This window comes from Odocoileus virginianus, chromosome 21, assembly GCF_023699985.2.
Source record: "Odocoileus virginianus isolate 20LAN1187 ecotype Illinois chromosome 21, Ovbor_1.2, whole genome shotgun sequence".
Taxonomy (NCBI): Eukaryota; Metazoa; Chordata; class Mammalia; order Artiodactyla; family Cervidae; genus Odocoileus; species Odocoileus virginianus.
The window spans coordinates 47,552,658-47,570,766 of record NC_069694.1 but is presented as its reverse complement, the minus strand read 5'-3'; the positions used below and the strand labels follow the sequence as shown (position 1 = coordinate 47,570,766).

Here is an 18,109-nt window from a genome sequence, read left to right as displayed (position 1 = left end):
TAGTCAAGCGACACTGAAGTGTCATGAAGTGTCACTTAAATGCTGAAGTGATTCAGTTATACATACATGTATATGTATATGTGTGTATGTGTAGTTCTTTTTCATATTTTCCATTATGGTTTATTATAAGATACTGAGTGTAGTTTCCTGTGCTATACGGTAGGACCTTGTTGTTTATCTATTTTTTACATAGTAGTGTGTGGGTCAGCTAATCCCAAACTCCTAATTTATCCCTCCCCCAACCCCCTTTCCCCTTTGGTAACCAGAAGTTTGCTTTCTATGCTAACTGACTTTAGAACTAAAAGGGAATGCCGCCAGAAAAAAAGATGGGCAAACACATGTCTCCCATGATCAGTCAGCTCTCCTTTCACTCATGCACGTGGCTTGTGAACTCTGGGACACATGTCTATGGGACTCACACCATGATGAAGGCGGTGTGTTCCAGTTGACAAGTCCTTTCATTCTTTGCTTACGTTACTGTAAGCGCAACACACTCCAGAGCTCTCCTGTTTCTTTAGCAGTTCCGTGATAACAAGTCCCTACGTGAGTTTACTTCTCAACCAACGACCTCACGTTTTCGGCACTTGGAGCACCTCTGGCTATGCAGAGGCAAATCCATTACCGGACGCTGAACAGTGGCGACACAGTGTCAGGGCCTAGTTCTGGGAGCTCAAGGGAGTGAGCCTGGGTGGGCTGCAGGGTTGATAAAGCTCAGCCTTCTTCCTCTGGCTTCTGTGAGAAAAAATTGGATTAGAGAGATTCAAGGGAACAGAGGCAGGGGGGTTGGCGAATGATTGGACAAAGGACAGAACTGAGAGAATTCCAAAAGTTTTCAGCCAATTCCCTCTCATCCCCAAGGGATAGTTCTCAAGTTGAAACACTAAGGTAATTAGAGTTCTTGAGATCCTACCCTGGATCTAGTCCCCTTTTCCATGACCTCTTTTTGGAACATGGATGAAGAGTAAATGGCATGGCCTTCAGAATACAGCTCTGAGTAGTTTTCTTGCTCTTGTTAACAAAACATTTTTAAATGCTTCTGGGTAAATGCAAATGATTGTGATGCAGTTCTGCCTATTCCTGCCGATGGCAGTCTTCTACTAATGGTTAATGTCAGACATGAAATTATTTTCCTGAATATTGTTTCTTTTCTCTTTTCATTATGAAGTATATTCGGTGCTCTTCGAACTGGTGCTTATATGGTGTACACTGTGATGACCAAAGGCCTGAAGCATTCAATTTGTGACCAGGGTTTTTACAATGGACCTGTCAGCAAATTCTGGGCTTATGCATTTGTGCTAAGCAAAGCACCCGAACTAGGTGAGTGTCTTCTCTCCTTCCATTTCCTCCCCCACCCTCACCCCTTTGTAGTTACACACCCGTAATATTTATTGAAAAATGAACAAAGAAATAATTTGAAGGTCCTGTTTTATTGGTTGCAGGAAAATTACAATAAGTGAATTTGCATTCTTAACTAACTTCCATTATTCTGTTCTTTTCCCTCCTTTTAAATAATTGTACTGTGTGTGTATCAAGAGCCAAAGAGTTTATATAGAGCATGCATGGATCCAAGCCTCACTGGAAGCACAGTTCCAGGGGCTAAGAACATCTACCTAGCCCCTTCTCTGAGGCCTTTAACAGCTGAAGTAATATTAGAATATTGGGGAAAGTTCGCCTCACAGCTATTTCCCAGTCTCATAGCGAAGCATATGTTCAACTCTGGAGTTTGGATACAGACTAGGACATTCAGCCTTTTGTTTGGGTATCCTTATGTTCTCATTCACAAAATATTAAGGGTTAGTTTCTGATATTGTTTAATTTTAATCAATTGAAGAAATAGGCCTTAGAGAAATATAATTCATCTTCTAGAAATTAATCCAAAATTCTAGTACTGGATAGATAGGTGGATTCCTAACAGTTTTTGCTTTAACTTGAACTCTTTAATAGTCTTGAATATAAGTGTGTTTCAAGTTAACACACACACTGAAAAATCAAGTAGCAAGAGTTGTTGTTTTTTTTTTTTAACACAGGCTCAGTTCCCCAGGAAAATAAAAGGGAGCCACCAGTGATAAAAAGATCTGAGTTCATCTATGAGCCATGCTGGCCAGCATCTCACAAATTGGTTCACATCCTTACGGGACACCTGTCCATCCTCTGGGTTTCTTAATGTTTTATCTGTAATTAAGAATTGGTTTATTTAGTTCAAAATTTTCATTTGTAGATTGCGTTCCATCTCCTGTTTCTCCTGAAAACGGGGCTGGAAGTTGTAATTTCATTATCAGTTACCTGCAGTATTAGCTATCGAGTCTTTCTGAAGGGTTCCCCTAGTTTGTGTTTGTTCACAGAGGAGATGACATGCCTCTGATGTGTGCACCCTTTGCCTCTGGCCACTCTTCATCACGGGCTTTAATCTGCTGGTAATTGGTTTGAACTGTTGGTCTGACCACTTCTTCCCAGGTCAAAGACAAAGGAGGAGCAGCGGGAAAAAACTTCAGCACTCACACACACATCCAAATGTCTTAGAGTGAAATGCATCAGTATGGACTCATTAGTTTATTCCTTTAATAAATTTTTAAAATTTTTTATTGAAATATAGTAGATTTACATGTTGCCCTAACTTCTGCTGTACAGTAAGGTGATTCTGTTATTCATACGCACTCTTTTTTTACACATTCTTTTTCATTATGGCTTAGCATACGGTATTGAATATATTAATAGTTGCCTGTGTTTTACAGTAGGACTTTGTTGTTATCCATTCTATATACAATAGTTTGCATCTGCTAATCCCAAACTCACACTCATGCCTTCCCCTGCTTGCCCCCTTGGCAACCTCAGATCACTTCTCTATGTCTGTGAATCCAGTTCTGTTTTGTAAAATTCATTTGTGTCATGTGGTGCATTCCACATGTAATCGATATCATATGGTATTTGCCTTTTTTTTCTGACTTATTTCACTTAGTATGATCATCCCATCTACACTGCTGCACATGGCCGGGTTTTATTTTTTATGGCAGAGTAGTATTCCACTGTATATATATGTGCCACATCTTCTTTATTCATTTGTTGACAGACACTTTAGGTTGTTTCCGTGTCTTGGCTATTGTGACTAGTGCTGTTATGAACATAGGGGTTGCATGTATCTTTTTGAATTATCGTTTTGTCTGAATATATGCCCACGAGTGGGATTGCTGGATCACGTGGTAGCTCTGTTTTTACTTGTCTAAGGAACTTCCGTACTGTTCCATAGTGGCTGTACTAACTTACATTCCCACCAACAGTGTCCGAGTGTTCCCTTTTCTCCACATCCTCTATAGCATTTGTTATTTGTAAACATTTTAATAATGGTCATTCTGACTGATGTGAGATAGTACCTCACTGTGGTTTTGATTTGCATTTCTCTAATAATTAATGATAGTTGACCCTCTTTTCATGTGCCTACGCGTCATCTGTATGTCTTCTTTGAAGAAATGCCTATTAGGTCTTCTGCCCATTTTTCAGTTGGGATGTTTGTTTTTATTGTTGTTGAACTGTATGAACTATTTGTATATTTTGCAAATTAAGCTCTTGTTGGTCATGTTTGCAAATATTTTCTCCCAGTCCATGGGTTGTCTTTTTTTTTTTTCCGTTTATGTTTTCCTTTGCTTTGCAAAAGCTTGCAAGTTTAATTGACTTCTTTAATTTTTGCTTTTATATCTATTGCCTTGGGAGAATGGCCTTAGAAAATATTGGTAAGATTTACGTCAGAGAATGTTTTGCCTATGTTCTCTTCTAAGAGTTTTATGGTATCATGTCTTATATTTATGTCTTTAAGCCATCTTGAGTTTATTTTTGTATATGGTGAGACGGTGTGTCCTAACTTCATAGATTTACATGAAGCTGTCCAACTTTCCTAACACCCCTTGCTGAAGAGACTGTCTTTTTCTTTCCTTCTTTGTCAAAGATTAATTTGACCATAGGTGTGTGGATCCTTTAATAAACTTATAATAAGCACCTACCATGGGCCAGGCATTTAAAATGCTGAAATGGAATTGCTACTTTATCAAAAAGAGAAATTTATCATATGAATTTTTTTATGAACCAGGCCCTCAGGCAGCTATTTTTTAATATTTGGATTAGGACCACTAGCTGCAGTCTTAGACTAGAGAAGTGTTTTTCAGACTTGGAGCTACAGACAATGCCTAAAAGCCTACAGATGTGTTTTTCAGGAATTTCAAAATTCTATGAGGACATTTTAATTTTGTATTTTCGGGTATAGATAAAAGATTGTCTGCATTTCTCATAGTAATTTTTTATTTAGAGTCATAGAGTCTCTGCTCTGAGTCAGACTAAAGAACTATTCAAATTGAGAAATATATCCCTTTGACTTTTACTTTATTCTGTGTAAGTATCCTTATGAACTGCCCCTCCCCCTACCTTTTTGATAAAGAATTGTCTATAGATACATGAATACAGTAAACGCTTGAACCTTGATTCCCTCTGCATGCCATCCCTGAACACCTTCACAGTTTCCCCCTCCCTACCCTCAAAGAGTACCGTCTTGCTTGTTTTAATCAGAACTTCTGGCCTTTAGGCCTCTAATTGCAAAGGAGGTACTTCAGTCTTGGCTTCTAGAAGTGCATTTCCCTGCCGGGGCTGCTTGTCTGTCTTCTGAGTTTTATCCAGTTGCGTTTGAGGAACTTGAGAATAAAAATAGTTCCTTCTACCTTTTGAAGGAATCATATGTGGAAGAGCCACACCAACCCATTCATAGTGGTCATTTTCCTTCAAAGACGTGAGTAGCTCTGTGCTGTCTGTCTACCCAGCATCTACTCTAGATGGACACCTGAGTCGTAAGGTTAGAATTTGTGGATGAGAGCTGCATCATTCAGAGGTATTTGTGCTATACTCCTCTGTCTTGTTGGAGTGTTGTTGGTCCTGAGGAGGGTAGGGTAGTCAATTGCCTGTCTTAATTAATCTAGGCGCGAACATACCACTCCCTCCTGCCCCGGTGTAGACCTTGTAATTGGACACAGTTCTGTTCCTTCTTGAGGCCCAAAGGAGCTGTATTCTAGTTCCTTATGCCATTGGCTTGATGATCACTTTGCCTGGAGAAGCCTCATTCACCACAGCAGTTTATAGGCTGCATATCAAACAATCCATTCCTTCATAGTTCAAACAAGGGATTGAAGGGCTGTCAGTGGGCTAAAGAGTTGAAAGATAAATCCTAAACTCGATTGCAGCTCTTTAATGAGGGTAGTGTGTGACACCAAGTCTTCATGTGGTTTCAGATCCATTATACAGATATTTTCAGTCTTGAGTACCCTTTTTCAATTTTCAAATATGACTTATTCCCTTTCAGATATCCTGGATCTTACTTGATAACTATCTTCACGAGGTAAACTGCTTCATCAAAAATAGATCCTAAACCAGTTCACCTAATTTAGTGAACATGTGTGCTCTGGGTGGCTTTTTGTTGGTTTGGGAAGTTAAATTCCTTCCCTGTTTTTCACTCTTAGAAAATCTTGTCGCTACTATTTAATTATGAAAGCTTTATTCATTTGAATTATTTAGAATTTTTCTTATTTTTTAGGTCCCCAGTTCTGCTTTCAGTTCTCTATTCTGAACTTCCTAATGTATACCAGAAAGAAAAGGTCTTGAGAGAGGAAAAAGAACAGTTCTTCCATGTTCAGTACTGAAAACTCTATTTTCCCACTCCCAAAACCTGCATGCCTGCAGTTTTCACTATTTTTTTTTATTGTGGCAAAGCAGATGTAAAATTGGCCATTTCTAGGTGACAGGGCTGCTGCATTATGGGCGTTGGCATTGTTGTGCAGCCATCACACCATCCACCTCCAGAAGTTTTATCTTCCCCAACTGAAAATTCTGTGCCCATTAAACACTAACATTCCCCCCTCACTGGACTTTCAGTAGCAAGAAGGGCTTTCTGTCTCAGCAGAGAACAATGCGCTCATTTCAGTGAATTCCAGGGCTACGGTCTACTGGAACAAGTGAGGGGAAGACAGCCACCAACCTGCGTTGTGTGCCAAAACCTTTGACTGACTACTGTTTGAATTATATTAAAACCTGCTGAGATTTTGTTTTGTTAAAACTTGGAAACATCTGCTCTGGGTCTAGGTCCTTGCTCAGTTGAGCTCGTCATTGTTTTTGAAACTCTGACTCAGCGGAGCTCCCGCTAACTCTGCGAAGAGGGGCGCAGCCATCTGTAACAAACCAGACACGCAGTGGGCGCGCCACCTCTTGCTGGCTGGGGCTTCCACAAGCTCGTGAGCATCTCCAGAGCTGCACACAGGTCTGCACTTGACAACACATGGGCAGCAGGCATAGTCCAGGAGGGACACTTAGCTACCGGATCACCATGATCTGGCTTCAGACTGGCTCTTGACTGAAAATAGCCAAACCAAAGGTTACACTGTTGTAAAGAACATGAACCAGAGGAAGCTAAAATACGTGACATGGCCAAAACATTCACGAGTCAGAAGATCCACTGCTGATACATGGCCACAATTCTTCCTGTAATGCCTGCAGGACTTTTGCCCGAGGAAGATTGGTTGGCTGACACTGCATTCACAGTCTCAATATCTTGTTTGCATTTCTCAACCACTCTGTATCTTTTGATAGGCCTGGATGTGGAATGCTATCAGTATGATTGGCTCACAACAAATTAAATGGGTTGTTGTGTGGTTTTTCCCAGAGGAAAAATAATTTATAATCCCCAGAGCTGCATGACTGGTGCATCTCAGCTGTGATATCAGAAGAACCCTGAGAGGTCTCAGGGCATCCTTTCTAGAACCTCACTCAAGGGAAACTCCCCTTCTCTGGGTTGGTGGCCTGCCTGGGGACAGTAACTTTGATATGGATTTGGAGTGCTACTCGTGAGAGACTCAGGGCCATCACTGGAAGCGCCTCATCTTCTTTCTCCATCTGATCACCCTGCATAGCTCTTCTGAGAAAAATTTATGTGTACCTAAATTAATTTCATTTTGAAGATCTCGTGGCATGACCTTTGCCCCCACCTCCCCATGTTAAATGGAAACACCTGGTATGTCTTATATCAAGCCAGAGACCCCCACTCAGACAGGAAGAACACAATATTCCAATCCAGATTTGTAGCTTCTATGGTTAGCCCATTCTCATGATCTGTGTTTTGTCCCCTACCACTCTTCCCACTCAGACTGTTCTTTAGACAATAAAGTTTTAATATAAAGGTGATGACAGAGGTAAAATTAGGAATTTAAAAGGATAAAATGCTCATTATTTTATGGCAAATAATTATGTTTGAATATTGTACAGGCTTTATTTTTATTTTAGTTAGTACTTAGAGACTCAAAGTCTCAATTACAAATAAATTGGCTTTTAACATACAATTCCTTGGAAATTCTACCTTCTTTCTGCTGTGAACAAAGATAAGTTGAAATTACCATGTCTACGTTATAGTCCATAGAAGGAAGGGGAGGCACAGAGTAGTAATTACACAGAAATAGTGGATCTTTGACACACACACAAAAATAGCACAGATTAACACAAATAAGTAGACACCAGGTCTCCTAACACTAGTTGTGTCCCTTTAACATATAACTGAAAGTTACTGTCACCATCGATCATTATTAGTCTGTCTGACATTTATAGGCTTAATATGTCAAGCATCTCACAATAGAGAAGACTTCAAAGAAAATTTTATAAAAGGTTCAGAAATGCAGCAGCTGGAAACTTTCTGTCCTAAACAAATAAGTAATAATGTTGGAGTTTACTTTTTGTTTTTTTCATATTCCCTAGGTAGTAACTGACTATATGTTTTCTTGAAGAATAGCTGATTTACAATCTTGTTAATTTCAAGTGTACAGCAGTGATTCAGATTTTTTGTTTTAAAAATTTTTTTTCCATTATAGTTTCTTATAAGACATTGAATACAGTTTTCCATGCTATACAGTGAATCTTTGTTTATCTACCTTATATACAATAGCATGTGTATCTGTTAATCCCATTGCTGTTCAGTAGCCAAGTTGTGTTCGACTCTCTATGACCCCATGAACTGCTTCCAATCAAAAGTATTAGAGCTTCAGTTTCAGCATCAGTCCTTCCAATGAATATTCAAGGTTGATTTCCTATAGGATTGACTGGTTTGATCTCCTTGCTATCCAGGGGACTCTCAAGAGTCTTCTCCAGCACCACACTTCAAAAGCATCAATTCTTCAGTTACCAGCCTTCTTTATGGTCCAACTCTTAAATCCATACATGACTACTGGGAAAACCATAGCTTTGACTATAGGGACCTTTGTTGGCAAAGTGATGTCTCTGCTTTTTAATACACTGTCTAGGTTTGTCATAGCTTTCTTCTAAGCAGCAAATGTCTTAATTTCATGGCTGCAGTCATCAACCACAGGATTTTGGAGCCCAAGAAAATAAAGTCTAACACTGTTTCACCATCTATTTGCCACTAAGTGATGGGACCGGATGCCATGATCTTAGTTTTCTGAATGTTGAGTTTTAAGCCAACTTTTTCACTATCCTCTTTTACCTTCATCTAGAAACTCTGTAGTTCCTCTTGGCTTTCTGCCATTAAAGTGGTATCATCTGCATAACTGAAATTTATTGATATTGCCTGGCAATCTTGATTCCACTTGTGATTCATCTAGCCTAGCATGATGTACTCTGCATATGAGTTAAATAAGCAGGGTGATAATATACAGCCTTAAGTTATTCTTTTCCCAATTTTGAACCAGTCCATTGTTCCATGTATAATACTAACTGTTGCTTCTTGTCCTGCATACAGGTTTCTCAGAAGGCCGGTAAAATAGTTGGGTATTCCCATCTCTCTAAGAATTTTCCACAGTTTGTTGTGATTGAGACAGTCAAAGGCTTTAGCATGGTCAATGAAGCAGAAGTAGATGGGTTTTTTTGGAATTCCCTTGCTTTTGCTATGATCCAGCAAATGTTGGCAATTTGATCTCTGGTTCCTCTGCCTTTTCTAAATCCAGCTTGTACATCTGGAAGTTCTTGGTTCACATACTGTTGAAGCTTAGCTTGAAGGATTTTGAGCATTACCTTGCTAGCATGTGAAATGAGTGCAATTGTGCAGTAACATGAACATTCTTTGGCATTGCCCTTCTTTGGGATTGGAATGAAAACCGACCTTTTCCAGTCCTGTGGCCACTGCTAAATTTTACAGAGTTGCTGGCATATTGAGTGAGAACACTTTCACAGCATCATCTTTTAGGATTTGAAATAGCTCAGCTGGAATTCCATCTCCTCCACTCACTTTGTTTGTAGTAATGCTTCCTAAGGCCCACTTAACTTCACACTCCAGGTGACCACACCATCATGATCATCCAGGTCATTAACTGTCATTTTTGTACAGTTGTGTATTTGTGCCACTTCTTAATTTCTTCTTCTGTTAGGTCCTTGCTGTTTCTGTCCTTAATTGTGCCCATCTTTGTATGAAATATTCCCTCAGTATCTCTAATTTTCTTGAAAAGATCTCTAGTCTCCCATTCTATTGTTTTCCTCTGTTTCTTTGCACTGTTCACTTAAGGCTTTCTTATCTCTCCCTTGCTCTTCTTTGGAACTCTGCATTCAGTTGGGTATATCTTTCCTTTTCTCCTTTGCCTTTAGCTTCTCTTTTCTCAGCTATTTGTAAGGCCTCCTCAGACAACCACTTTGTCTTCTTGCATTTCTTTGTTTGAGGATGGTTTTGGTCACCACCTCCTTACAGTGTTACAAACCTCTGTCCATAGTTCTTCGGGCATTCTGTCTACCAGATCTAATTTGATCTCTGGTTCCTCTGTCTTCTAAATCTAGCTTGTACATCTGGAAGTTCTTGGTTCATGAACTACTGTAGCCTACCTTGAAGGATTTTGAGCATAATCTTGCTAACATGTGAAATGAGTGCAATTGTATTGTTCTTTGAACATTGTTTGGCGTTGCCTTTCTTTGGGATTAGAATGAAACTCCTAATTTATCCCATGCCTTACTTCCACTTTTCCCTTTGGTGACCATAAGTTTGTTTTCTATGTTTGTGAGTCTGTTTTGTAAATGAATACATTTGCATATATTTTAGCTTCCACATATAAGTGATATCATTATAGCATGTCTTTTACTTCACTTATATTCTCTAAGTCCATTCATGTTGTTACAAATGGCAATATTTCCTTTTTATGGCTGAGTAATATCCTGTGTGTGTGTAGTAGTTGTTGTTGTTTAGCAACTAAGTCCTGTCCAAGTCTTTGTGACCCCATGGACTGTAGCCCACTAGGCTCCTCTGTCCATGGAATTTCCCAGACAAGAATACTGGCATGGGTTGCCGTATCACATTTTTATTCATTCATCTGTTGATGGACACTTACGTTGTTTATCATGCTTCTATGAACATTGGAGTACATGTATTTTTTTGAGTTAGAGATTTTGTCTTTTCAGAATATATACCCAGGAGTAGGATTGCTGGATCATATGGTAGCTCTGCTTTTAGTTTTTTGAGAAACCTCCATTCTGTTCTTCATAATGGCTGTAACCAATTTACATCCCCATCAATCTTATCTTTTCTGTTTACTTAAGGTCTCACCAGAACCTTAAGTCTTTGCAAGATCCAACATTGTCTGACCTTCCTTTGTACCCAATGTTTTAGGGCATCCTTGAAGAATAAGGGATAAGACAAGGGTAAGTACTAATTCCCCTTGTGGTTAATTAAACTTCAGAGTAAGAAGAGGGACCATCTAGTTATCCTTGCTATACAAAAAGAAGTCGACATCACCAAAGGTCATGAAGGATATTGATTTTTCTCATACCTGAAAACCACAAAGATAGGGAAGAAAATGAAGCATCTGCCACATAAATCCTGCTTCTGTCCCACATCCCCGTGTTTTGTTGTTGGGTTTTTGTGGTTTTTTTTTGGTACTTGTTAATGGAATTGGGTGTATTTGTTACTGTGCCTGCTCTTCATCTATTTTTATGTAAGTGTTTTAAAGTATATTTTTCAGAATCCCTAGGCTTTTCAAAGAATCATTATAGACAAAGAGCATATATCTACATGAGCACCATTCTTGCTTCTATAATATAAATTCTCTACCTTAGATATGAATAGTGGTCCTTTGGGTAGCCAAAATAGCTCAGATGAGAGAATTAGGCCAAAGAAACAGTAGTCTTTTTCTTCAAGGGGTTAATGTTACTGAGATTTTGGATAATCCTGTAAAGCATTTTCAAGAGTTTTAATTCCACAAGAAAGTGTCATTCTCTGTTTTTTATCACTTGATTCATTGCTACCAAAATACCTATCATCCTCTTCAGTAAATACAGAGGATAATTTTTGTTCTTTTTCTGTTTTTTAACTTTTCAAAATTTATATTAGAGTACAGTTGATTTACAATGTTATTTCAGGTACACAGCAATGATTCACTTATAAATATACATATACTCATTCTTTTTCAGATTCTTTTCCCATATAGATTATTACAGTATTAAGTAGATTTCCCTGTGCTATACAGTAGGCCCTTGTTGATTATCTAAATGCCTAATTTATCCTCCCCCACCCTTTGGAAACCATAAGTTTGTTTTTGAAATCTGTTTTGCAAGTAAGTTCATTTGTATCATTTTTAGATTTCACGTGTAAGTGATATTGTGTGATATTTGTCTTCCTCTGACTTATTTCACTTAGTATGATGATCTCTCAGCCATTGCTTCAAATGGCATTATTTCACTTTTTTATGCCTAATATTCCATTGTATATATGTAGCACATCTTTTCCATGCCTCTTGTGGTAGACATTTGCATTGCTTCTGTGTTTTGGCTGTTGTACATAGTGCTGCAATGAACATTAGGGTGCATGCATCTTTTCAAGTCATGCTTTTCTCTGGATACGTGCCCAGGAGTGGGATTCCTGGATCATAGGATAGTTCTATTTTTCATTTTTTAAGGACCCTCCCTGTTCTCCATGGTGGCTGTACCAATTTCACATTTCTACCAACAGTGCAGGTTGGTTCCCTTTTCTCCACACCCTCTCCAGGATTTATTGGTTGTAGACTTTTTAAAAAAATTTCATTGGAATCTAGTTGATTTAAGTGCTGTGTTAGTTTCAGGTACACAGCAAAGTGAATCAGTTGTATAACCGATATAAAATTTTTTTTTTATTTATTCTTTCCCCACCTAGGCCCCTAGAGAGTATTGAGTAGAGTTCCTGGTGCTCCGCAGCAGGTTCTGAGCTATCTCTTTTATATATTGTAGTGTATGTACGTCAGTCCTGGTCTCCCAATCCATCCCTCCCCTACTGTATCCCCTAGTAACCATACATACCATAACCTAGCTCTCTACATCTGTGATTCTACTTCTGTTTTGTAAATAAGTTCCATATACACACTGGAATATTACTCAGTCATTAAAAAATTACAAACTATTGATATTTGCAGCAACATGAATGGATCCAGAGATGGTCATACTGAGTGAAATAAGTCAGACACAGAAAGGCAAATGTTACATACTATTACATGTATGTAAATAGCCTAAAAAGGTATTTTTTGTAGACTTTTTGATAATGGCAAGTCTAACGGGTGTGCTGTCTTTGTCTTTGGATATAGAGTATCTTTTTTGTCAACAGTTGCTCAGTAGTTACTTGTGATTTTCATGTTTTTGTGAGAAGAGGTGAGCTCAAGTCCTGCTCCGCTATCTTGTCTCTTATCCAGCAATAGCCTTTTGTTTAAATTTTACTTTTTTAATTTCCATGTGTCAAGGCTTCACATTTTATAGGGAACCCACAAAAATATGTTTTTAAAGAGTACTTTTGTCATGTACCAGAGAAAAGTGGTTTTATTACTCCAGAGCGGCCTAAGAACATTTTACTGGGCACTTGAATTCAAATTTGTTTCTCTTGATGAACGAGTATCACTTGACTCTCTTCTAGGTGATATTTCCTAAAATACACAGCCTCATTGGAAATGGACAATATATTTACCTAGTGTCCCTTCCAAATCAATAATATGATTGTGTGCAAAGCACTTTTCTGAAAGTAACATTTATGGAGTGTTTACCATGTGCCTGTTTTGTATCCTATTTAATCCTCAGATAATTCCAAGCTATTACCTCCATATTACAGATGAGGAAACGAGACTGTAGGATGAATAACCTGCCAGGGTCCCCAAGTCTAACCCAGATCCCTCTCATCCTCAGGCACAAGTTCACTTACCTTCCTGACACGGAGCGCAGCCGGGGGCTGACACCGTTTCTGCTTGTGTCTTCCAGGAGATACAATATTCATCATTCTGCGGAAGCAGAAGCTGATCTTCCTGCACTGGTACCACCACATCACTGTGCTGCTGTATTCCTGGTACTCCTACAAGGACATGGTCGCAGGGGGTGGGTGGTTCATGACGATGAACTTCAGCGTGCACTCTGTGATGTACTCTTACTATGCCTTGCGAGCGGCGGGCTTCCGCGTCTCCCGGAAGTTCGCCATGTTCATCACCCTGTCCCAGATCGTTCAGATGCTGATAGGCTGTGTCATTAACTACCTGGTCTTCCAGTGGATGCAGCATGAGCAGTGCCACTCCCACTTCCAGAACATCTTCTGGTCCTCGCTCATGTACCTCAGCTACTTTGTGCTCTTCTGCCACTTCTTCTTTGAGGCCTACATCGGCAGCAAGCTGAGGAAAGCGAGGAAGGCTGACTAGTGTCGGAGCTGAGGAGGAAGCCGCAGCTCAGGGTCATCAAGAAAAACAGCAGACAAACGAAAATGGCACAAGGAATCACACGGTGCAGCTAAAACAAAACGAGACACATGAGCAACACACAACCCGAGGCAGCTTAGGCATAGTTAGGTTGACGTAACCCAGTAAGTTAGTGATCCTGTTTGGGTGAGGACTCACTGAGTACACCTCCATCTCAAAGGACTGCTGCTGGAAGACCCCATTCCCTCTTTACCTGTCAACTCTAGGACAAACGAGAGCAAAGTGGGCCCGAGAGAGAGAAGGCAAACAAGCTATTAACAGTATATGGAAAAAATGAATTTACTAAGTGTTAAATTTCTCTAAGGATCAAAGAAGTTTACTTAAAAACCACGTGAGCACATACATACAATCCTTTCTAATCTTTTCTGACACTAAACTGGAGCCAACAGAAAAAGTAAAAACGGAAGAGGCGGGGGTGTATTATCTAGAATAACGCTTTTGCAAAATTGAAAGTACTTTTTAAGAAAGGTTACTGGTTGTAGCCCCCGTGAGAAAAGATGTCTTAATCACCTCCTGAGAAAACAGATGATAAACTATATTTCAACTAAGAGAGAGACTCATTCCCCTTCATAGCACAGCCTTAGTCTAGTGAGTTCACCATAACAAAATGAGGCACAATATTTTCCCAGGGCTCTCCCCGGGAGGAAGGAGGCAGTGCAGCCCGACTCCTGAAAGGGCAGCTCCGATCTCAGCATTTCTGATAGTTTCTTCCTACCCCTAAATGAGGTGGGACACAGCATCCTTTGTTCAGTTGCCTTGGGCTTTCAAACGGAAGAATAAATATAGAATAGAAAACAGACAATTCAACCAAATTAGTTGAAAAATAGACTCTCTTACCTATAAAAAGTTGCGGCCCTGTACCGAAGTTCTTGGGAAAGAGCAATGAGCCGAAGATCAATATGAGAGACGATGAGTGCGCCCCTCCATAGTTGACTCCACACATAACTTTCCAAATGAAACCCTGCGGGACAGTCCACATTTTCTATATTTTTGTGAATTTCACACAGCAGCCCACAGGGCTCTCCTTGATCTTGGGTGAACACTGTGTTTCTGCATCATCTGCCTTTGCTGAAGCAATGCAGAGGTGTTTGAAGTGCCCTCTGCTGGTCAAGCAGAGATACTTTGACAAACACACTTCATGGCAAGTTGGGCTGAACAGTCGACACACAAAGGGCCCCTTAGAGACTTATTCAAATTTTAAAGGATATAAAATATTCACCATATTTTTGGCCAAATCAGAAGACATTCTTCCTACTTTGAGTCAGCTTCAGAAATTTTTTGAAAAGGGACTTATGCTCTGGAATTCAGAAAATCAACTTATTAAGAGCCATATTCTTTAAAAAAAAAAAAAAAAGGCTAGATACTATAATATCTGTAATATTTCAGTCCTTTACAAGCCAAATAAATGTGTAAACATTCCTGTATTTCAAAGAAGCAATTATGTCAAGTTGTTCAATGTGATATAATAGTATTCCAATTGGTTATATAGCTTAATGATTAGACAAACTAGATAAAAATTAGGGGCTACTACACTGCATAGATTAGACATGCATAACCACACACATATACACACAGACGTGAGGTCCACTGAACTTTAAAGCCCAAATACATAGAAACATGTTTTCTGGCTAGCAGAAAAAGAAGCCATTTAGCTTTCTTGCTTTGAGTGTGTACAGAAAAGGGATTTTTCAAATTATTTTTATATTATTTTAGCTTTAATTGTGCTGTCATTCATGAAACAGAGCTGCTCTGCTTCTCTGTCAGAGATGACAAGGGCTTTCTCAGCATCTCGTCTATGTGTGGAATTGAAAAGAATAAAGTTTTATTCCATTCTGTGTGAATGGTCTGAACCATGAACAGAATCTGTGCAAACCAAGTCATGACTGATGGGATGGAGGGTGGGCTATATGCAGGGAAGGGAAGCTGTTATGTCTGTGTTAAATTATTGTGAACAATCTATGACGTCTTGACATTGGTTCATAGATGCATTGATGGAGGAATGTATTATTAGGGCAAAAACTGACACGGACTGAAAAGACAAGTCCTGCTATAACAACTAATAGATTATTAGGATGCAAAGTGTTATTTTGATCTTTGAAAATACATGATACTGTGCAATAAGCTTTTTTTTCTTATAACAGAAAATGAGCAGAATAATAAGGAAAAGGCCAAATAACAGTTGACTTGAATTTAACTGAAGGACAGTTAGAGCTTATTTGGTTGATTTAATTTAATGATTTGATCCATTGATTTATCAGTGATCCTTTAATTCAGGTTAGAATAAGGAAATAATCATAGACCTTAAACAGATTCTGATGCTTCCAAAGCACTTTCATCTTGGTACAGGTTCATACTTGTGTCTACTTATGAAGTAATTTAGAAATTTTGTTTACAGGTTGAATGTCTAATAAATAGTTTTAAAATTAGCTAAATATATCTAAAGGCATTTCCGATGTTTATCATGGGAGGGGGCAAAAATCACACCTTTAAAAAAATTGAAATTCTGCTATTACAGGTTCAATACACTGTTTTTAACATCTCAGCTTAAGTGATTAATTCTATTAAGATATGAGGCTGGACCACTACCCCTTGGCAAATCTGAAGCCTATCAGAGAATTGACTGCCACATAGATAATCCTGCTTTCACTTAACATTCCAGAAAAACTTAGGCAGGCAAGTTTTTATAGCTGCCCCACTATGCTGCAATAGATTTCCTTTCTATTGAAGATTTTCCACTGTACTTCAATTCCAGTATCGTGAAAACATTCCTGGATTGAAAAAATTTTTTAAACCAGATCTTCATTTCAGACATAAATACGTGCAATTTGATACACAAGGTCTGAGCATCAACCCAAGTCTATGAGTTTGCCGTGAAAAAACATTCTAGTGAGAAATGCTCTATTCATAGATCAGGAGGTTTTATCTGGACCTTCTAATTTTGCTCATGAGAACAGAGCCACTACTATATTCAAAAATCATGTATTGAGATGATTATTCCAGTTAGTTTACTCCCATCCTTCTAACCATCTGTCCCCTTCTCTAGGGGATCTTCCAGACCCAGGGATCAAACCCACATCTCCCACATTTCAGGCAGATTCTTTACCGTCTGAGCCACTAAGGAAAACCTAATTATACGCTGCTATAAACACGAGGGGACAGGGACAATACATTCATATACGTTGCTGATGGGGAAAGAAAAAATTATATCCCCATCATTTCTATTAATGTGGCTCTGAGTCTGGAACTTGACTGAGTGGGGTTTTTGCAGAACAGGATGGAAGAACACTTCTAGGAAAGAGACTCACAGAAAAAAAATATTTTTAATCAGCTGTGGTATCATTATCATAAGATAAAACGTATCACATTAAGAACAACAAACCACCCGGAATAAACTACACTGGAGTAGAATACTCCACAAGCCTGGTCTGGTTCCAGACTGCTGGGTTACCAGGGAGAAATAAGCTCAGGTTGCTATCTATTACGAGAGAACAGCCTTTCTTCAGACACAGCTAAGCTCCAGCACGCTTCCCCCACCGCCCCCCAGTTAGGTTAACGAGTGAATCTTCAACGTAGTTGTTGGGTTGGTCATGTGCTGACTCGAGAGGGCAGTGAGGACAGTGGAGATGGTCAAACAGACCACCTCCCTGAGTTCAGTGCACATGGTCTGTGCCTGTCCCTTAGACACTTCTTTCCCTGAAAATGTTTCCATCCTGAAAAGTACAATTGTGTGAGAGCTTTTTGATGAAAGTCTAGTGGTCCGATCTTTTTGTTTTCAATAATAAATATTTTGCTATCAATTCAGGATGGTAGTAGAGCGTATTTTCATGCTGTGAGTCATTGTCTCCTGTAACTTAATTTGTTATTCTGTCCCTTTTCTATCTGTATACAGGAACCAATTCTTTGTGCCTCAGACCTGTCACCAACCAAAAGAGATTTTGATAAGAATGCACCACAGGGTTTGGCCTCTGTTGCACACATATTAAAGTGAGAGCTGATAAAGCAATGATACTCTATTTTGCGCTGACAATCAGGATGAAGTGTTAGGTCCCAGTCTTGCAGTGAACCAAGAGCCTCTGTATGCTGGTACCCAATACTTCAGCAAAACAAGAATCATTGTAGTTATAGCATTTTCTTGAATGTCAGTTGTAACATGCCAGTTATAAACATCTTTGAGCCATGTGGCAAAACCCATAGCTAAAGAGACCAGTTAGGTACCCCTGTGCAGAGCATCAAATACTATTCACAGGCCTGTTGAATCACCAAGTTACTTGCTTCATCCTCAGATACTCTGAAAATTCAGGGCTCACAGAGAAGGAAAAATAGGCCCCAGGTCTCCCTTCCTCCTGAATTATACTTTTTTTAAAACAAGTGAAACTAGTTATTCTAGCATTAAAGAGACAGACAGT

The 18,109-nt window shown here is 39.2% G+C and overlaps 1 protein-coding gene across 4 annotated transcripts in view; it reads left to right on the top strand.

Annotated features, from left to right (window-relative positions):
* The window catches only part of ELOVL6 (ELOVL fatty acid elongase 6), a 137,443-nt gene extending 119,939 nt beyond the window's left edge, over positions 1-17,504 (top strand). For all 4 annotated transcript variants that reach the window (XM_070452277.1, XM_020887923.2, XM_070452279.1 and 1 more), the window contains 2 exons: positions 1,166-1,317; positions 13,219-17,504. In XM_070452277.1, coding sequence (XP_070308378.1) covers positions 1,166-1,317; positions 13,219-13,646 — 580 coding nt within the window. In that variant the 3' untranslated portion in view covers positions 13,647-17,504. The remainder of the gene's footprint in view (positions 1-1,165; positions 1,318-13,218) is intronic.
* The last annotated feature ends 605 nt before the right edge of the window (positions 17,505-18,109 follow it).